General features: G+C 35.0%; 1 protein-coding gene across 1 annotated transcript in view; it reads left to right on the top strand.

Annotated features, from left to right (window-relative positions):
* The window catches only part of LOC129798578 (F-box only protein 11), a 32,839-nt gene that overhangs the window by 6,891 nt on the left and 8,257 nt on the right, over positions 1 to 17,691 (top strand). The window contains exons 2-4 of the mRNA XM_055841798.1: positions 4,680 to 5,966; positions 11,159 to 11,403; positions 15,872 to 16,052. Coding sequence (XP_055697773.1) covers positions 4,680 to 5,966; positions 11,159 to 11,403; positions 15,872 to 16,052 — 1,713 coding nt within the window. The remainder of the gene's footprint in view (positions 1 to 4,679; positions 5,967 to 11,158; positions 11,404 to 15,871; positions 16,053 to 17,691) is intronic.

The following is a 17,691-nucleotide window of genomic DNA, read 5'->3' as shown; positions in this document are numbered from 1 at the left end:
CAGATTTTATATGGCTGAATAGCCTTCCATAAGCCTTGTTCCCATGCCGAGTTTCAGTAGCTTTTCTCAGAGAGCAGTTATAGTGGAAAAAGTCCTTATTTTGTATGGCGACTGATAGAAGAAGTGACGGGGGAAAACGTATGCATTCACGGTTAAAGAGCCTTCCATTACCCTTGATCCTATGCCATGTTTCTGATTTCTCATTTTTTTTTAAAGAGGAGTTATAGTGGAAAAATTCGTTATTTTGTATGGGGGCTACAAGAAGGAGTGGAGGATGGAGGAACCCATATACATAGTTAAAAAGCCTTTCGTAAACCTTGATCCCATGCCGAGTTTCAGCTTTCTACCTTTTCTAAGAGGGGCGTTATAGTGGAAAAAGTCCACATTTTGTATGGGGGCTATTAGAAGGAGGGCTGGGGGAAGAGGGTAGTATTCATGGATAAATAGCTAAAGTCATACATTGACTCCATACCGAATTTCATGAAGATCCCTTTATCTGATGTTGAGTAATTCGTTGCCAAAATGGTATTTTTTCGAAAGGATAAAGGCATTTTTACAAGGACTCTCGGTGAATATCGTCCTGGGCAGGGGGGTGACATTAGCTCTGAAAAATGCGACCAGTTTTAGTGTAAATTTTTCCCTGTTTTCGTACACATTTCACAAGATGTCTCCGAAACTACGTAGGTTGCCAATTTGGGGTTTTCGGTTGCCCATTCCATATTAAATTGGCTTTTATTTTGTATTTGTATTTTTGGCTAATTCATTCCACAATGACAGAAAACACCGAATAAACTCCAAAGTTTTTTCGGCACGCTAGAAACATATGGGAAATGTCCTTTATTGGCAAAACATGTTTGCTATTCTTCAAGTTATATTATTTTAGGTTATCTTTAATTTGCGATAAAGGCCTTACTTCATTTAAAACAATAACCGCTTATCTTTTTATGAAATGTCCTCGATACAATAATGTCTAAAAATGTATCAAAACTATTATTAGAATTTAGTAGAGAAAATGCGTTCTTCCAAGAATTTCCATCAAGACTTCAATGTTTCTGTTAGAATTATTTGGGGAGTGCATGTATGTTGATGATGCAATGCTAAGTGAGTCATTCACCCCCTAACAATTAAAAGCTGAAAGACGAGATGTGAATGCGAAGAGAGAGAATGTGTATTAGTGCAGAGTTCTCATGGAAATGAAGATTCTTAACACAAGAGATGAGTGAGAGACCTCAACCTCTAACCCAGAATCAAGGAGGATTTTTTCATCATGTCACTTCCTTTATCTCTTGGATAGAATCTTGAGATAGATTGTCTCTCTATCTTTGGAGTGATGTGTGTTAAATTGATTTTCAGAGCACATGGGATGTTTTTTTTTCTTGGTCATCGAACTATTTGGGCTTCTCTATTCCCTTTTTTCCTTCATCTCTCCTCAAAGTCTCTGAATGTTTCTTTTTTTTCATACTTACCATTCTTATTTGCCTCTCGAGACTAGACATTTTTTCCGTCTACCTGAAGAAGTCTACTGGTGAGAAGCAGAAGAAGAAGAAAAAAAAGTATGTAGGGCGTATAGAACCAGCTGTGTTGAATGCATTACTCTTGAAAAATTGTTCCTTCTCATTCGAATTAGGATTTTGTGGGACTCCACTCTTAAAAGGAAAACGAAGGTTTCTCAACCCTCGGGTGAGACTTCTTAAAAATAGAGTCCCCTATGTCTACAAAGAGGTAGATATATATTTTTTTCTTTTGTAAGAATAGGGTGAGGAAATGTGTATTCAATTTTTTGGGAAGATAGTCAGAAAATTGCCTGGAATGTCCTGGACAGAGCTAACATTTAGGATGTTAGCTTTCTCAAAAACATATTTTATGTAAAATTATTACCTGGACAACTTGAACAGGGGTTTGTCTAATAGACTTCTTCATCTGTGCCCTTTTGGAACTTTTGTAAACGTTAGGGATATTTTGAAAATTGAACTAAAAAAAATAGTCTTTATCTTGGATTGGTTTGCTGACTTGATGATGAAGCAGAGGAGTACTAAAATTATTTACACTAAAAGCATTTCTTTCTCAAAAATTGTCTTTAAAAAAAAATACGTTTCTGCCTGCAATGATAGGGGACTTTTTTTAAAGAAAACGCTAATGTGTAGACGCCTTTACACAAGCTAGTATATAAGGAGAATATTTTTGTAAGTACCCAAAAGCTTTTTTTTAAAATAATTTTTATAATCTTATCATTTCAAAATAAAATAAATAAATAAAATGTAGGGGAAAGCGCGCTACCTTCGAACGACTCAAGCTTTGGACAATTCAATTTTTTCTCTATCTTATGGATTTCACCCATAGTTATTTTCTGAAAATTTGAGCCATTGGACTAGCTATTAAAATACAATATTATAATGGGACAAATTAATTCATAACACATTGAAAAAATGATTTGTGCGATGCATAAATCGTCCAAAGGTAGCGCGCTTTCCCCCTGCTTTATTTTGATTTGGAAGATTTATACAAGTTCTCTGTTTATAAGGGAATGTAAGCATAGTTCGCACAGAGTGAACCTTCAAACGATGCGAATTTTCTCTGTTTGCAAAGAGTTGACCTACCATTTCTCATCTCGTTTCATGAGTTTAATAATGATCTATCTTATGGCAATGACGAATTAGGGGAAGGCTTTGATCGTTCGCGCATACGCTACCTTCAAACACTTTATATTTCTCCCATATTCCTTTATGAATCTCACATATGGCTATATATTGTAATAGCTAGCCTTAAATCCCATGTTTCCTGAAAAAATTGGGAGTCTAATACTTTTTTTTCCTAGTTTCAAGAAGCAAAAATTAAAAACAGGTTCAAAACTATATTTTTCTTTATAAATGGTTAAATCAAAGAGATTAGAGTTTCCTTCAAACAATGATGTGCAACTTTTAGAGTCCGGTGCAAAATTTAAGGTAAAAATAGGGTGTTCAATGATGACGTGAATCGTGTGCGAGGATGGAAACTTGATTGAACTTTCGCACAAATCGCCATTAAATTTTCATTTTCCTTTAGAGGAAAATCTAAGGATTTCCTGGGATTTTGTGGGGTGGGATTATGAACTTTATAAGTAAGACAGTTTTTTGGCATAGGGGAGACTGGGGCACATGTAAACATTTTCGATAGATGCGAATTTGAGGGATTTTCCAAGTACACAGCGATTTTTTGGAAAATCTTTTTTAGTTCACGTTTTACCCTTGGGTATAGGCAATACATCGAAGGTAAGGCGGATGCTGGAAAACAATTGAGTTTTCCATAAAAATAAAATTTGTCACTGTGCATTTTTCTCTTTTCACAAAAATACCTGGGGTAGAAGTAAACACTTTCTGGGAAGGATGTAAACACCCTTTTTTTCACCCTTGAAATTAACTTTGCACCACTTTCAACTATTTTAATTACTTAAGAGATATATAAAGACTGTATATTTTTCAAAAAAATCACTACACTTTTTGCAAAGAATAATTAAAATAGCAAAAAAAAGTAAAATCATGCAAATCAGACATTTTTCAATGGATTTTCGCCATATTTTGACATCATGTGACTTTTTCCGCTCTTTTACCTACTCATTTTGTGAAATTCAAAAGAAAATGTTGGCGTATTTTTTCTACTAACGTAAATATTTTACTTCTTATAGTTTCTCATTTTATCTGGAAATAGGAAAGAAATTAAGAGTATTTTCTGCGTGTTCTTCCTAAAAAGTTTTGCGCGGGAAAACGAAAAACTTCCCACCATGAGATGGAGCTGTCAAACGAATGAAATGAAGAAGAAGAAGACAAAATATTTTGCAATTCATTCAACATTAGCGACATCTAGAATTACGGGGCAATTGCCTGTTTACATCTACCCCAAATGCTGTTTTCTGACCAATTATAAATTCTTTTAATATAATGAGAATATCAATTTCTCTAGCAAATGCATTAATATAATCCTAAAGGATGTAGGAAAGAACTGGTATTGCTACATTTCGATTATTTTACACAGTTTTTAATATCCAGGTGGAGATCCAAATGGCCAAAATAATCGAAACATCAACATTTTCGGGAAAAATGATTTTTATTTTTAAAGTATTAGGATTTTATTGACCAATTCATCTGTGGACATACATTCCCATGGTATCTATGAATGCTTATGGGTTTTATCCTCTTGAGCCTTAAAATTAATGAAAAAAATCACAGTGTTTACAACTACCCCTGTTTATTACTGCCCCAGTTCCCCCTAGTTGGAGAATCCATACGGTTTGCATGGTAGTCAGAAAAAATTACTGAACTTGAACATAATTTTTGTGTGCGAAAGTTCAAAGCTTCCCCCTACATAATTTTAATTAATTTATTTGTATGGCCGAAATTACACTCAAAGTCGCCGAAATTAGGAGCTGGCCGAAATTTGGCACACTTCCCCTATTACTAACTTTGTGGGGATAGTTATTGCGTTATCCTCTGAAATTTATTGAGTAGAGATGGAGATTAGTCTTCTAAAGTCTAATTTGTGACATTCAGGAATTTTTTTTTGGTGGCAAAACGTTCCAAGGAGGAACTTAGGCCTTCTCTCAAGGGAAGTTCCCCATGTCCCATGCATTCAGGCACTCCAATTTTGACAAAATTTCTGACTTTACAGAAAATAATTTTAAATGTAAAATCGTGTCTTTTGGGCAGATCCGTGTGAGCCACCGGGTCAGAATATTCCAGCACCACCGAATGTAGGATCGGGAGCAACGTCATCCGGTGGTCCGTCGACAGTAGCAGCAACTGGAACGAGTGCTTCTAGCACGAGTCCAGCCACAAATTCCATAGCAACAAATAGTGCTATTCCTGGCACTAGTAGCTCAAGTAGTTCACCAGCTGGTGCATCAGCTGCCACAACATCAGCTTCCACAACGGCATCCATAGCCACGGCATCGACGTCATCTGGGCATCAGTCGCCGTACGATTTGCGCCGAAAGTCCCCGTCGGCGAGTCATGAGGTGTCCGGATGCAGCTGGAATGGTCAGACACCGTCTAGCAGTCATCACTATCAGAGTACGTCGATTGACGGTGGATGCTACATGCTGCCGGCACGAAAGAGACCTCGACGCACCTATTCCACCAGCATTGACACCTGTACCCCATCAGCAGCCCAGTATCTGCAGTATGAAATGCCGGATGAGGTGCTACTGACAATTTTTTCGTATCTCCTGGAACAGGATCTGTGTCGATTATCACTGGTGTGCAAGAGATTCAACACCATTGCCAATGACACAGAACTGTGGAAGAGATTGTATCAGAGTGTCTATGAGTATGATTTGCCACTGTTCAATCCTGAACCCTGTAAATTCCTCTTTGTGAAACCGGAGGATTCAGAGTATGGGAATCCGTGGAAGGAGAGTTTCCATCAACTCTACAGGGGCATCCATGTGCGTCCGGGATATCAGGAGAGAAAGTACAAGGGACGCAATATAGCCTATTTCAATACAGTCCAGGCAGCTCTGGACTACTCAGATGAACGCACAACAGCTACAGGAGCTGCCACAGCTGCAGGATTGGCTACAATTAGTGTATCATCGGCAGGATTGCCGGCTCTGGCCAATGCTGGAGCTCCAGCTGGATTACCTTCCAATGCTGTCCTGGCGGCGGCCGATGAAGCTTGCGTGGCTGAACATCCGGGCAGTTTAATATTTCTCCATGCTGGTCACTATCGTGGGGAATTTCTGGTGATTGATTCCGATGTTGCACTGATTGGTGCAGCTCCGGGAAATGTGGCAGAGTCCATTGTCCTGGAGAGGGAATCGGAGTCAACGGTGATGTTTGTGGAAGGTGCAAAGCACGCCTATGTGGGACATATGACACTGAAATTCTCTCCGGATGTCACATCAACGGTGCCCCATCACAAACACTACTGCCTGGAAGTTGGAGAGAATTCCAGTCCGACCATTGATCACTGCATCATCAGGAGCACTTCAGTTGGTGAGTCTCAATCTTTTATTACTTTTTTTCTACACAGCAAAAAAAAATTAACACTATTAAGGGAAGTGTACCACGGATCGGAATGTTAAGACACATGCTTCATATTTAGCTAAAAATATGAGCCCCAAAACACTATTTGGTAGTTTCTCGTATGCCAATTGATACATTATCCATTTAACCATTTACGTGTATTTACGCTTTTATTATTTGCGGAAATTAATAATATATAGGTTTAACTCTTTCCGGACCACAACATATCCAGCGAACGAATTTCAGTAAAACTGACTTTACTGTAAGTCTTAGTGGTCAAATGTGATACTTTTGTAGAGAAAGAATTTTCTCCGCCTCTGGGAAATTGGAAAATTCATGGGTACTCTCGTCCCCAAAAGAACGCAAAGGATACAAACTTCAAATTTTCCAAAGCCAATATTATCGATTTTGTAAACTATCTGTGCGTGTCAAAGGGCTCCTGTACGATGTTGATAACTAAAACAAGGTGAATTATTGACCAGTATCTTGTGGGATGTCCAGGAAGTGCTAAAAAGGACACCCAGCTCCTGCTTGCCAACAGATTCCTCAAAATATTTCACACAAAAACACTTTAAAACACTTTTCTTTCAACACGATGTTATTGTAGACACATAAAGCTTTCTCAAAAGCATAAAAGACACTTCCTGGACAATCAGAATTCACCAAAATCAGGAGGAATAGGAAAAACTTCCCCGAAAGCAATCTCCCTCGCTGCCTAATGTCAAAATTATCGGCTATATTGGCAAAAATGTCACTCCGGCTTGGAATTTTCTTGCAAGGTTGGTGTCAAAAAGCAAATGGCGGACATTGGCGGGATAACCTTAGATTTGACCTCTAGATTTTTGGGGACGAGAGTACCCATAAAGTTTGAACAAGTTTTTTGAAAATTTATGAAAAAATTATTTTTCGAATTTATGTAATCTGTAATTGTTAGTTATCATACTTATTGGCCCCGAGAGGTTTTTTCTTATTCTGGTCTACAGAATATCAAAAAAGTCACAATATCTCCAAGGAAGCAGAAAATCGAAAATTCACGATTTTTGAGCAAAAATATCTAAGCTCAGGAGTTAATTAGGATCCTGCAAAAATATCCTAGATTTGGACATCCTTATAGTTTGTAATTATCCAGAAGAATCGGATTTTTATCGATTCTAGATAGCCTGAAAAAAATGTTGTTTCCATGGGTACCCAGTGTCCCAAAGAAGACGAAACAGTTGAATTAGTTCGTAAATTACAAGAGAAGAAAAAAGCAACTTTAATCCTTATCAAATTCGAATTTTCGAAGTCGATTTTTTTGGTCATGAACGATAATGTTCACCTTCTTCTAAAACATATCCGAAAATAAGAGAAATAGTTGGAAATGTTTTCGAAATAAACCAAAAAACATGGTTCTTGAGGGATAGAAGAGGTGTAAGGGGAAAGAAGCAAAAAACGTTTCGAGCTAATATTTACTTATGGAGGAGTAATAACAAACAGGAAATCGATATAACTTACCGTTTGACCTGTAACCCGGTAAAAAATTTTCGAACAAATGAAAATAAAGTGAACTACGAGTACTTCATAAAACCATTAACAAATGATAAAACCAATGCTGCCGGATTGTAATTTTCAAGACCTTTCTAAAAAATCTAAATTTAAGCAAATCGGTTGAGAAATAGGCTCTCCAAAGTAGTTTAACCTTGACTTTCCAAAATTAGATGTCGAAATTTTTCCGGTCATGTGACTATGGACGAAATTTCTATACTCCGTTCAGTAATCACCTTTCGAAGAGATAAAGCCAAGACAAGCCTAATCGAAAATCTACCGAAAGTCTAAAGTGCAAGTTCATATACTCACCGCTTTATCGCTAATTGTTCTGCAATTTCGAATTTCGATATTCTAGACACTTTCAATCGTCAACAATGTCAACAACTGTACAAACGTTTGATGAACTTGCTCACCCCAGCAAAACTTCGTTCTGCAATTCCGCAATTTTTCTTCTTCTTCCTTTTTTAATGGCCATCAATCACCATAACCGCACTACCGATCATAACGGCAAATAACCAAAGCTATTCAAATTTGTCTCGAGTAAGCGAAGTCTCACACCCGTTGCCTAATGGCTGCTTCAGAAACGATTATTTCAAATACAGTAGAGTCTCCTAAATTCGAACGCTCGGGGGGTATTTTTGACATTTCTCACCTCCTAAATTCGAACGATTTTTTCAAAACTAACGAAATTTGTGTGAGATTAAAGTGTACTTTGAATCAAATTCTAGTACCTTCTCGCAAGTTTTAGTGGTAACATACTTCCTTTTCATTTTATATGATAATAATGTATGTAAACATTCAGGAAGAAGCACATATATATTATTTTCATTCACCTAGAATACGAACTTTCTAACATAACCTCACAATTGACATTTTGAACGCAAACGGCGTTCGAATTTGAGAGATTCAGATTTAAGAGACTCTACTGTATATACATTTTATTGGAAAAATTGACGAAAATATACTTCTTGAAATGAAAAGAATAATTTTTTCACATAAATAATAAATAATTGCAGAGGAAATATTCCAAGTTCATTTTGACAGAACGACATCTTGAGGAAAGTGCCGAAAATTTATAAAATTTTCTGTAGAAATTCTGCAGAATTTTCATACAACGATCTGATCCACCTTTAGAACAAATTTCTGCAGAATTTTCGGCAGTCATATTTTTAAATCTTACGAATTTCTGCAGAATTTGCAGTTTAAACCGACGAGTTACACAAATTTTTGTGTAACTCGTCGGTTTAAACGTTTGAACTTCCAACGGATTTTTAGATCTCTCTGATATCGAAGGCTCCATTCCATACTATGCTAAGCCGACTTAGCCTTTTATTACTCCGAGAGATATGTTGTTCCTGGGACCGAGATCTATAACTGGTGAAAATTTGGTGGTCATCCGAATACACAGGCAGCATAGGAAATCGCTAACTTCAAATGGCTCTCCTGAAAAATTGTCATTCTGAGATAGCATAGTATGGAATGGAAGCGTAGATATATCTTCGAATCGGTACAGAAAAAAATCTCAACCGGAGAGAGCTCTCAAATCGAAAAGGTTATTACTGAACGAGAGGATTGACAACCTCCAAAACATTCAAATATGAAAAAAATTAAATAGCATTGTCAATTTTGTCGATTTGTCTTAAATTTTAAAATAGTTCGCGACAAACTTTGAACCCTTTTCGGACCGTAAAGCGGTCTTCAGACCGGTTTAGTCCGGTTTTCGAAGGTCAAAATTTTCTAAACAACAGTCAATTACATTTATTTTTCATAATATTTTAGGTCAATTGCTTACAACATTTACAAAAAACTAAGTATGTATAGATTTTCTTTAAATTATTGCTTATTGAAAAATTGCAGCAGTTAATCCACATGACTAAGCCTTAGTTTTGAAACCCGTATAATATATTTAGCAAACTAATTTCAAGCAGTCATACTTTTTCAAAGGTTTAGATCCCCGGAGGAAAATTTATGACGGGTAATCTCTAAAACATATCCAAAAATGAAAATAAATCGCACCACGCGTTTTCCAGCAATCCCAAAAAAAAAAACATAGTTTTGGAAGAGAAGGGGAGGGGTGGGGGGAAAATGAGGGGCATGTTAACGATCCTTGGGTCGACTTATGGAGGGGTCCCTCTTAAGTCCCAAGTCGATATCTGTAACCGTTTGACCTCTAGACTTGACGACATTTCTCAGAAATCCTCTGAAACACGAAAATTTGTTGAGAAAAGTAGTCTCCGGGGAATGGAATGTGGAAATTTTCGGGCAGGGGTGAAAAAATCGAGGGATTAATATACTGCTCTCTCCGTGGAGTTAGAGCAGTAACATAACTTTAGAAGGCTGTAAGCATAAAATGTTGGGACACGGGCTTTCCAATCGTCCTTAAAGGGACCCGATAACCTAAATCGGATCGTAACCTAAAAATTTTCAAAGACTCCAACACGATTTCTGTGACGAAAATGCTTAATGAGAAATTGATTAAGAAATGGAATATAAAATGCTCTTTAGAGTTTCAGAGAGCTCATCTATTTTTTTTTAAGATTTGTATTTTATTTTTGAAGTTTTTTTTTACTTAAATGCAACAGCTTTAAGAACTTAAAAGCTGAAATAACAAGGTCAAATATTATTGTTTTTTTTTTTAATTTTTTTAATTACGGTAACTGTACTAAATTTCGGCATAGATGCATGCAAACGCCAAATGAAATGCAATATTTTTAATACAAATTGATTTCTTTTGTTATTTTTTTAAGGAGTGTTGCTTGAAATCTTTTAGATAGTTTATAGTTTTTGTTTTCTCTAAAATCATTCTTAGCACATTTTAGGATGGGTAAAACTAGAGACATAGCTTTGAGTTAGTATTTCGGCCACTTAGAGCGGCTATAGTTCTTTGTTCTTCCGGAATTCAACCTAAGTATTTTGTACATCATCTTGTTCGTCGAAACGATTTTTTTGTTTTTCTTTTGCATGATATAATCTCTAGAGTGCGTAAAAACTAAAAATTCATGAAAATTTGACGAACAAAAAATAGTGGACGATATTGTAAGCTGACCGAAATTTTGTACAGTTACCCTATTGCAGGAATCTTTTAAAAGCATTTATTTGAATAGTAAAAAATTTAAGGTGAGCGGCGTTGAGCATTTTCAGATTTTAGAAAGTGAATAAAAAACGAAAATGCTTTCGGGTTTCGCACATACTTTGGCTTCGAACACTTCATATTTGTCTCATATTCCTTTAATAAATCTGACCTATTTTCTTGAAAATATGTACCTTCCTAAATATACGATGTATTCGAAGCAAAAGTATGTGCGAAGCCTGAAAGCCTTCCCCTACTTATATGAAATCTTCAATTGAACTTAATGATTTTTTGGTATATAATTAAGAGATATCATCTTAAAAATTGCAGATTTTTTTTTAAATAAATAACTGTACTGTATAATTTATTTATTACTAAAAAATGAAGTAAAATATTGACTGTGTCGACTGTTAATCTTAATTAAAATTAATATTTATTTGTCCACGGTCTTCTATAACTTAGAAATTATGTATTTCTTCTTAATTTTCTCTTGAATAAAACATTATAAGGTCATGAAAAGGGTTAGTACACTGACCTTTTGCTGTCTTTTCTTTTTTTGGCAAAGTCGGGGCAGCCGTTTGCGTGAGTGGCGTGGGTGCAAATCCCGTGATTCGACACTGTGACATCAGCGACTGCGAAAACGTTGGCCTCTACGTGACGGACTACGCTCAGGGTACCTATGAACACAATGAGATTAGCCGAAATGCCCTAGCTGGGATTTGGGTGAAGAATTTTGCCAGTCCCATCATGCGTGAGAATCACATTCATCACGGTCGTGACGTCGGTATCTTCACCTTTGACAATGGCATGGTAAGTAGCTTTATTTCTCTTTTAAATGGATGACTCAATTTATTGGGCTTTTCAAGGATGATTCCAACAAATTTTAAATGTTTTACTATCTGGATGATTGAATATTTTTCGAAATATTTCAGTCGCAATTTGCAAATAGGCAAAATATTTGATGTGATTTCGTGGAAAAGAGGGACAAAAAAAAAGAATAAAGATTAAACAACTCATCAGCCAATAAATATTTTTGAACAACAAAAATATGGTTCTTTTATGGCCATCAGCAAAAATTCACTCTTCAGAACTTTTATTCAGTAACTGTTCTTGAAAAATATTCCGGCATTTTAAGTATAAAATGGTTTTGTGGTGAATATTTTATTATAATAATGTGCTTTTGAATTGATAATTTTGTGGTGAGATTATTGGATTACTTTAATTCCTATTGAACAAAAAGAAATTGATTTGGCAGTGGAATGAACGAGAGCGATCTTGGATGGTATCCAAGAGAGCGAAAGGGAGAGAAATGTGAAAGGAGAAGAGTGACGAGGTTTGAGGAAAACTTGAGGCTCCTCGAGTGTGTGGGAAAATGGAAATAAATTTTCATCAAATGGAAAACTCATAGAGACACTCTGATGTAAAGTGATGAGGGATAAGGATGGGTGGGACAAAAAAAAAAAAAAGAAGCAAAATCTTCCTCAATATCAGTCGCGTTGAGAATTAATAGTCCGTTCCAAACTGAAGTATTTTAAGTTCTATCAAATAATTCTATAAATTTAGGGTAGAATCACATTGACCGTCAAATTTTTACTGTTCTTGTTTTTCTCGTTTACACATTTTTATCCCAATTATGAGAGAATTTTTCAATTAGTAAGTTAGTAAAAATCGTAAGGTTTAGCCAAGACACCACCCGGATAACACATTGAGTACTTATTAAGTACATAATAAGTACTTAATTTAATGACTTAATTCTAAGGAGTTGAGAAACAACCAACTACTTAAAAAAAATATGAAAATGGAACGAACGCCAGCACCTTGTGGTGAACAGTGGCACTAATATGGTATACAGTAGACTCTCTCAAATTCGGGCATTTGGGACCGAAATGTCACTCGAATTAGAGAGAAATTCGAGCGTCAAACTGTTTTAAAGGCAACGATATTTGTTCATCTGCATGCACATATTAAGTTTACATACTCCAGGAACCTCTCGACATTCCATTTTTCTATACGTTTTTGCATAGAGGCACTGAAGACTATTGGCAAGTTTTTTCCTACAGAGAATTGACTTATCAGTCTGATATATTTCGAAATCGCACATTAAAAGCTGTCTAAAAATACATATTTCATCATGTTCGCCGAAATAATACAAGAACTACGAGCAAATTTGTTAAAGTCGCGGTGCAATATCTGCAAAATTTTTACAAGGAAAAGTGAAAAATAGCTTCACTTTTTATTAGGCTTTATTGGCTACTGACATACTCATATTTATTGTAAATTTTCATGAAAACCTTTTAATAATGTAAAATCACATCAAAACTAAGACAAACCATGGCAAATTTGAACATATTTGCTTAATTTGATAATTATAATCAAACGCGAAAAATGTCGAATTTAACTGCCGCCCGAATTAAAAAGAAGGCCGATCTTAAAAGAGTCGAATTAGCGAGAGTCTACTATAACTTTTTTAATGTCATGTACTTAATTAAGGACTTAGTAAAGGTCCTTAATTAAGTAGTTTGTATTAAGCATGTGAAAAGTATTTATATTAAGTACTTAATTAAGAGTTTTTAATGAATCACGTTTTAAGTGGTTTCACTAATGGTTATAAACCTTTTTTTTATTTTCAAATAAGGTAAAGTGCCCTCGACCGGTAGAGTTATTTATTCAATTTATTTATATTTGCACTAATATTTGGCGTATGATCTAACATTAATAGATGAATTATTCCATAAATAAATACGAATCAGTGACAATTTTATAGAAATTTACCATCAAACATTCAAATATTGATCCACCGGTCGAGTCGAGGAACTGGTCGACTCGAAGGCACTTTACCTTATTCGTTTTATTTACAAAAAAAAAAAACAAAATTATCATATACTAATCTCCTTGTAATAATCAATACAATGTTCTAAGCTATTTGAATGGGTCGAAAAAGAAGAAATATTAGAGTTTGTTGCCCTTGGGGTACTCTACACTCCCGGATCACGAACTAAAGGAAAGTTTTGACAGAATATAAAGCACTTTCGTGTAATTTACGCTCCCGGATAACAATTTGATGCCATGACAAAAAAAGTATCGAAAGAATTTAAGGTACATGTAAAGATCACATTTGATAGGACGCCTGGGTTTAAAGGGAAGATCTTCAGTTAAAACGAACCAAAATAGGTTCCTTACCGTTCACTAATCGTCACCTCTAAATGATTAAAAATTTTGCTAATGAAAAAATTCATTTCACTACATTTAGAAGTTGTGTCTTTCATTTATATCTTTCTGTCCAATGGTCAACATATCGTCGGTTGCGGCTACCTAAGTCGTATCTGCATTTCTTTTGTGTCAGCATTTCACGCAAGAGGGGACGTCTGTATTGTAGTTGCTCCGAATGCAGATACAAAACAAATGTAGATACGACAGAGGTAGCCGCAACCGACGATATATATGTCCATTACATTCTCTATTTCGGTTTCCAATCTTTACCACCAGGTGTAATTATCGACCAAAAAATGCCTCAACTACTTAATAAGTACTTATTAAGGACTTATTTTAAGCACTTGGACAGAGTCCTTATTTAAGAGCATGGACAATGCTTTTAATTATAGCATTGTGCTATTTATATTTAACTTTTGTAATGCATAAATGTCAGTATTCTAGTATTTTTATAAATATCCTAAAAACCTCACTTTTTTAAGCCCTTATGGACGAGAGGATCAAAAATTGTGGGTTATAAAAAATCACTTTTTTCTAACTTTTTGAGCAAAACATAATTTTAGGAAACCGTTGGAAAAATTTCATTTTTGGGTTACCGGTGACCCAATCGTCCTTAAAGGGTTAAAGTAAACAAAGGTTTGGAAAATCTAAAATTGTGGAAAACTTTAGGAACAAATCACTTTAGGTCAATCCTGACCGGAAATTGTATTAAAAAATTCAAAACGGTATTGAAATCACTGCTGTACGAGGTGTTTTCGAAGCAAAGGTAATGTGCGTCTGGGCTAAGTTGTGTGTGTCTTGGGTAAATATATTTTTTAATCCTTTAAGGCCTCTACACATTGGAAGTAAGTTTTATCAAAAATTGCTTTTTTGAAGGATATTGCCTGCAGTGCCGTAGGTATAAACGTCAAATTTTTGTCAAAAATGCAATTTTTTACGAAAACTGGTCTAAATGTGTAGAGGCCTTTAAGGACGAATGGGACACCGGTGTCCCAAAAACAAGAGCAATTTTTTGACTATAGAAAGTTGTTTTGTCCTCTAAAATTTAGATAGATACCAAAATACTCTAAAATTTAGAGGACAAAACCATTTTCTATAGTCAAAAAATTGTTTTTTTTTTTCAAGTCACACACCACATAGCCCAGACGCACATTACTTTGCTTCGAAAACACCTCGTACAGCAGTGATTTCAATACCGTTTTGAGTTTTTTTTCTCTAAAATTTAGAGGACAAAACAACTTTCTATAGTAAAAAAATTGTTTTTGTTTTTGGGACACCGGCGTCCCACTCGTCCTTATAGGTTTAAACCAAGACACACACCACTTAGCCCAGGCGCACATTACTTTACTTCGAAAATACCGTTTTGAGTTTTTTTTCTCTAAAATTTAGAGGACAAAACAACTTTCTATAGTAAAAAAAATTGTTTTTGTTTTTGGGACACCAGCGTCCCATTCGTCCTTATAGGTTTAAACCAAGACACACACCACTTAGCCCAGACGCACATTACTTTGCTTCGAAAACACCTCGTACAGCAGTGATTTCAATACCGTTTTTTTAGTTTTTTTTCTCTAAAATTTAGAGGACAAAACCACTTTCTATAGTAAAAAAAATGTTTTTGTTTTTGGGACACCGGCGTCCCATTCGTCCGTAAAGGATTCAGCGTGATTAATTACAATGCTTTGACTTGGAACCAACGTAAGGAAACTTTTGTCTTTAGCATCACAAATTCTCTCATCCCTCTATTTCAAATTTCTCGATTCGAAAATATTCCACTCTGAATAGTTTTTTTTTAATATTGAAAGTAACAACTATACGTTCTTATAAAATAGAAAAGAGTACTAAGGAGGAGAATTGTAATAATGTGTAAGAGTGGAAAAGAGAAAAAAGAAGTATAGAGTGAAGTTATTTGAAGGAAAAAAAAATGAGTAAAATGTTTATGTTGGATGATTCTTAATGCGATAGATACTCTCTATATTGTATATTGATTTTTCCTCAGTCATACTTTTATCTCGAGAGACTCATTGGGTGTGTTGTTCTTTTCTTTTTTTTCGCATCATCGCCGTTGCAGGGATACTTTGAGCGAAATGACATACACAACAATAGAATTGCTGGCTTCGAAGTGAAAGCTGGTGCCAATCCGACAGTGGTTAAATGCGAAATACACCATGGACAAACTGGTGGCATTTATGTGCATGAAAATGGACTTGGACAATTTATTGAGAATCGAATTCATTCCAACAATTTTGCGGGTAAGTTCGATTGAAATCTCTTATTGATTTTTAACCAATGTCCCTTATCTTTTCAACTCGTTTGTGCTCAAAAAAAATTATATATACACAATCTCGGGAAGGTATCAAATTTTTGCGAAAGTAGCTTTTTTTGTGTATATTCCCATGGATTTTTTTTGTGGCTCTCATTGTGAGATGCTAATCGAGATGAGTGAAGGTGTATTTTATGGGGAAGTTTTAAACCACAAACAGATAGACTGTGAAGGTTCAATTTTGTCCTTGGAAGCCCATGATGCCTTGCGAATTCATTTTTATAGGTTTTTTTTTTTGCAATAAAGTTTCTTATGTTTGCAGTTTATTTTATTGCAAAAATATGGAGCAAAAGTATATTGTAAAATTGTAATTGCTTATTATTGCTTCTAAGAAATACAAGGATAAACAAGGGTTTCTTTTTGTAAAAAAAAATGTTGATGTGAGTAAAGAGCAATTGCACCTTATTGTAAACTAGGGGAGTATGGGGTAACTTTACTCATGCGCAACTTCAGAGATCGAATTTATTTTAAAATAACAAATTTATATCTAGGAATTCATCTAAATATTTATTTACAGAATTTAAAGAAATTATTAGAGTAATCAGAATATTATTTTGAGAATATTTTGAGATTCAATATTTTAACATTAATGAAATTACACGTAAATAACTTTTATGACCGTTCCATTAATTCTGGTTATTACACTTTGCAATTTATTGTAATCAGAAAATACTAATTATACTACAATGAGAAAAAACGGGGGTGCGATTAACTTTTTTTCCTCATAAGTTTAACACTTTTTAGGTGTAAAAATATATCAACATTTTTTAATGTTAATATTACACCTTTTTAAGTGTAAAATTAACGTGAAAAAAGTGTAGCTTTTGCGAAATATTTTTTTCTGTGTATGCTAATTTGGTTCATTTGGCTAACGCCCATCCTTTTTTCCCGAATTCTTTATAGTCTTTTTTACTCACTGTTATATAGAATTATTTAGAGTTATATAGATATAAGAAATTTCCTCGACACTTTTTTTGTATTCAATTAAAGTTTTCTAATTAAAGTTTTCCTATTCTCAAGTTGTGATATGATTCTGTAGGATTAGAGCACACAATGACATTGATTGTGAATGTTTTACCGGCACGGTCAACACAACCCCTTATCCTTTTTTTGTTTTTCTGAGTATTTGCACATTTTTTATAATATTTCAAACTTCAGACAAATCTACATTTTGTCGGTTGGATCAGCAAGTGCAGCTCGCACAGTTGCAGATCCAAGCGAGGATGTATTAAGCAAACTTAATAAATGTAAAGAGAATGGGGCTAAGTTTGTCAAATGGAAAGTTTAATAATTCCCTGAATGAAACAGAACCGATGATGCTTCAAATTTTTACCACAGATAGCCTTTATGAATCACCTTAAACGTACAAAGTTGTAAGGGATTCGACTAAGAGTTATGAAAAGAAAAAGGGATGGCAATGCGTCCCAGTCTTTGCGAAGTGCTCGAACTCGTGACTTAGATGCTATCCCTTAAAATATTTTAGATAGATAGTTATGACCAGCGCACAATAACTTTTGTTTGTAAACATGTTTTCAAAATTTCCCATGAGAATGAGCGAGATGACTAGA

The sequence above is a fragment of the Phlebotomus papatasi genome, chromosome 1, assembly GCF_024763615.1.
Source record: "Phlebotomus papatasi isolate M1 chromosome 1, Ppap_2.1, whole genome shotgun sequence".
Classification (NCBI taxonomy): Eukaryota; Metazoa; Arthropoda; class Insecta; order Diptera; family Psychodidae; genus Phlebotomus; species Phlebotomus papatasi.
The sequence above is the reverse complement of the archived record's forward strand: the minus strand, read 5'-3'. Positions and strand labels throughout refer to the sequence as shown.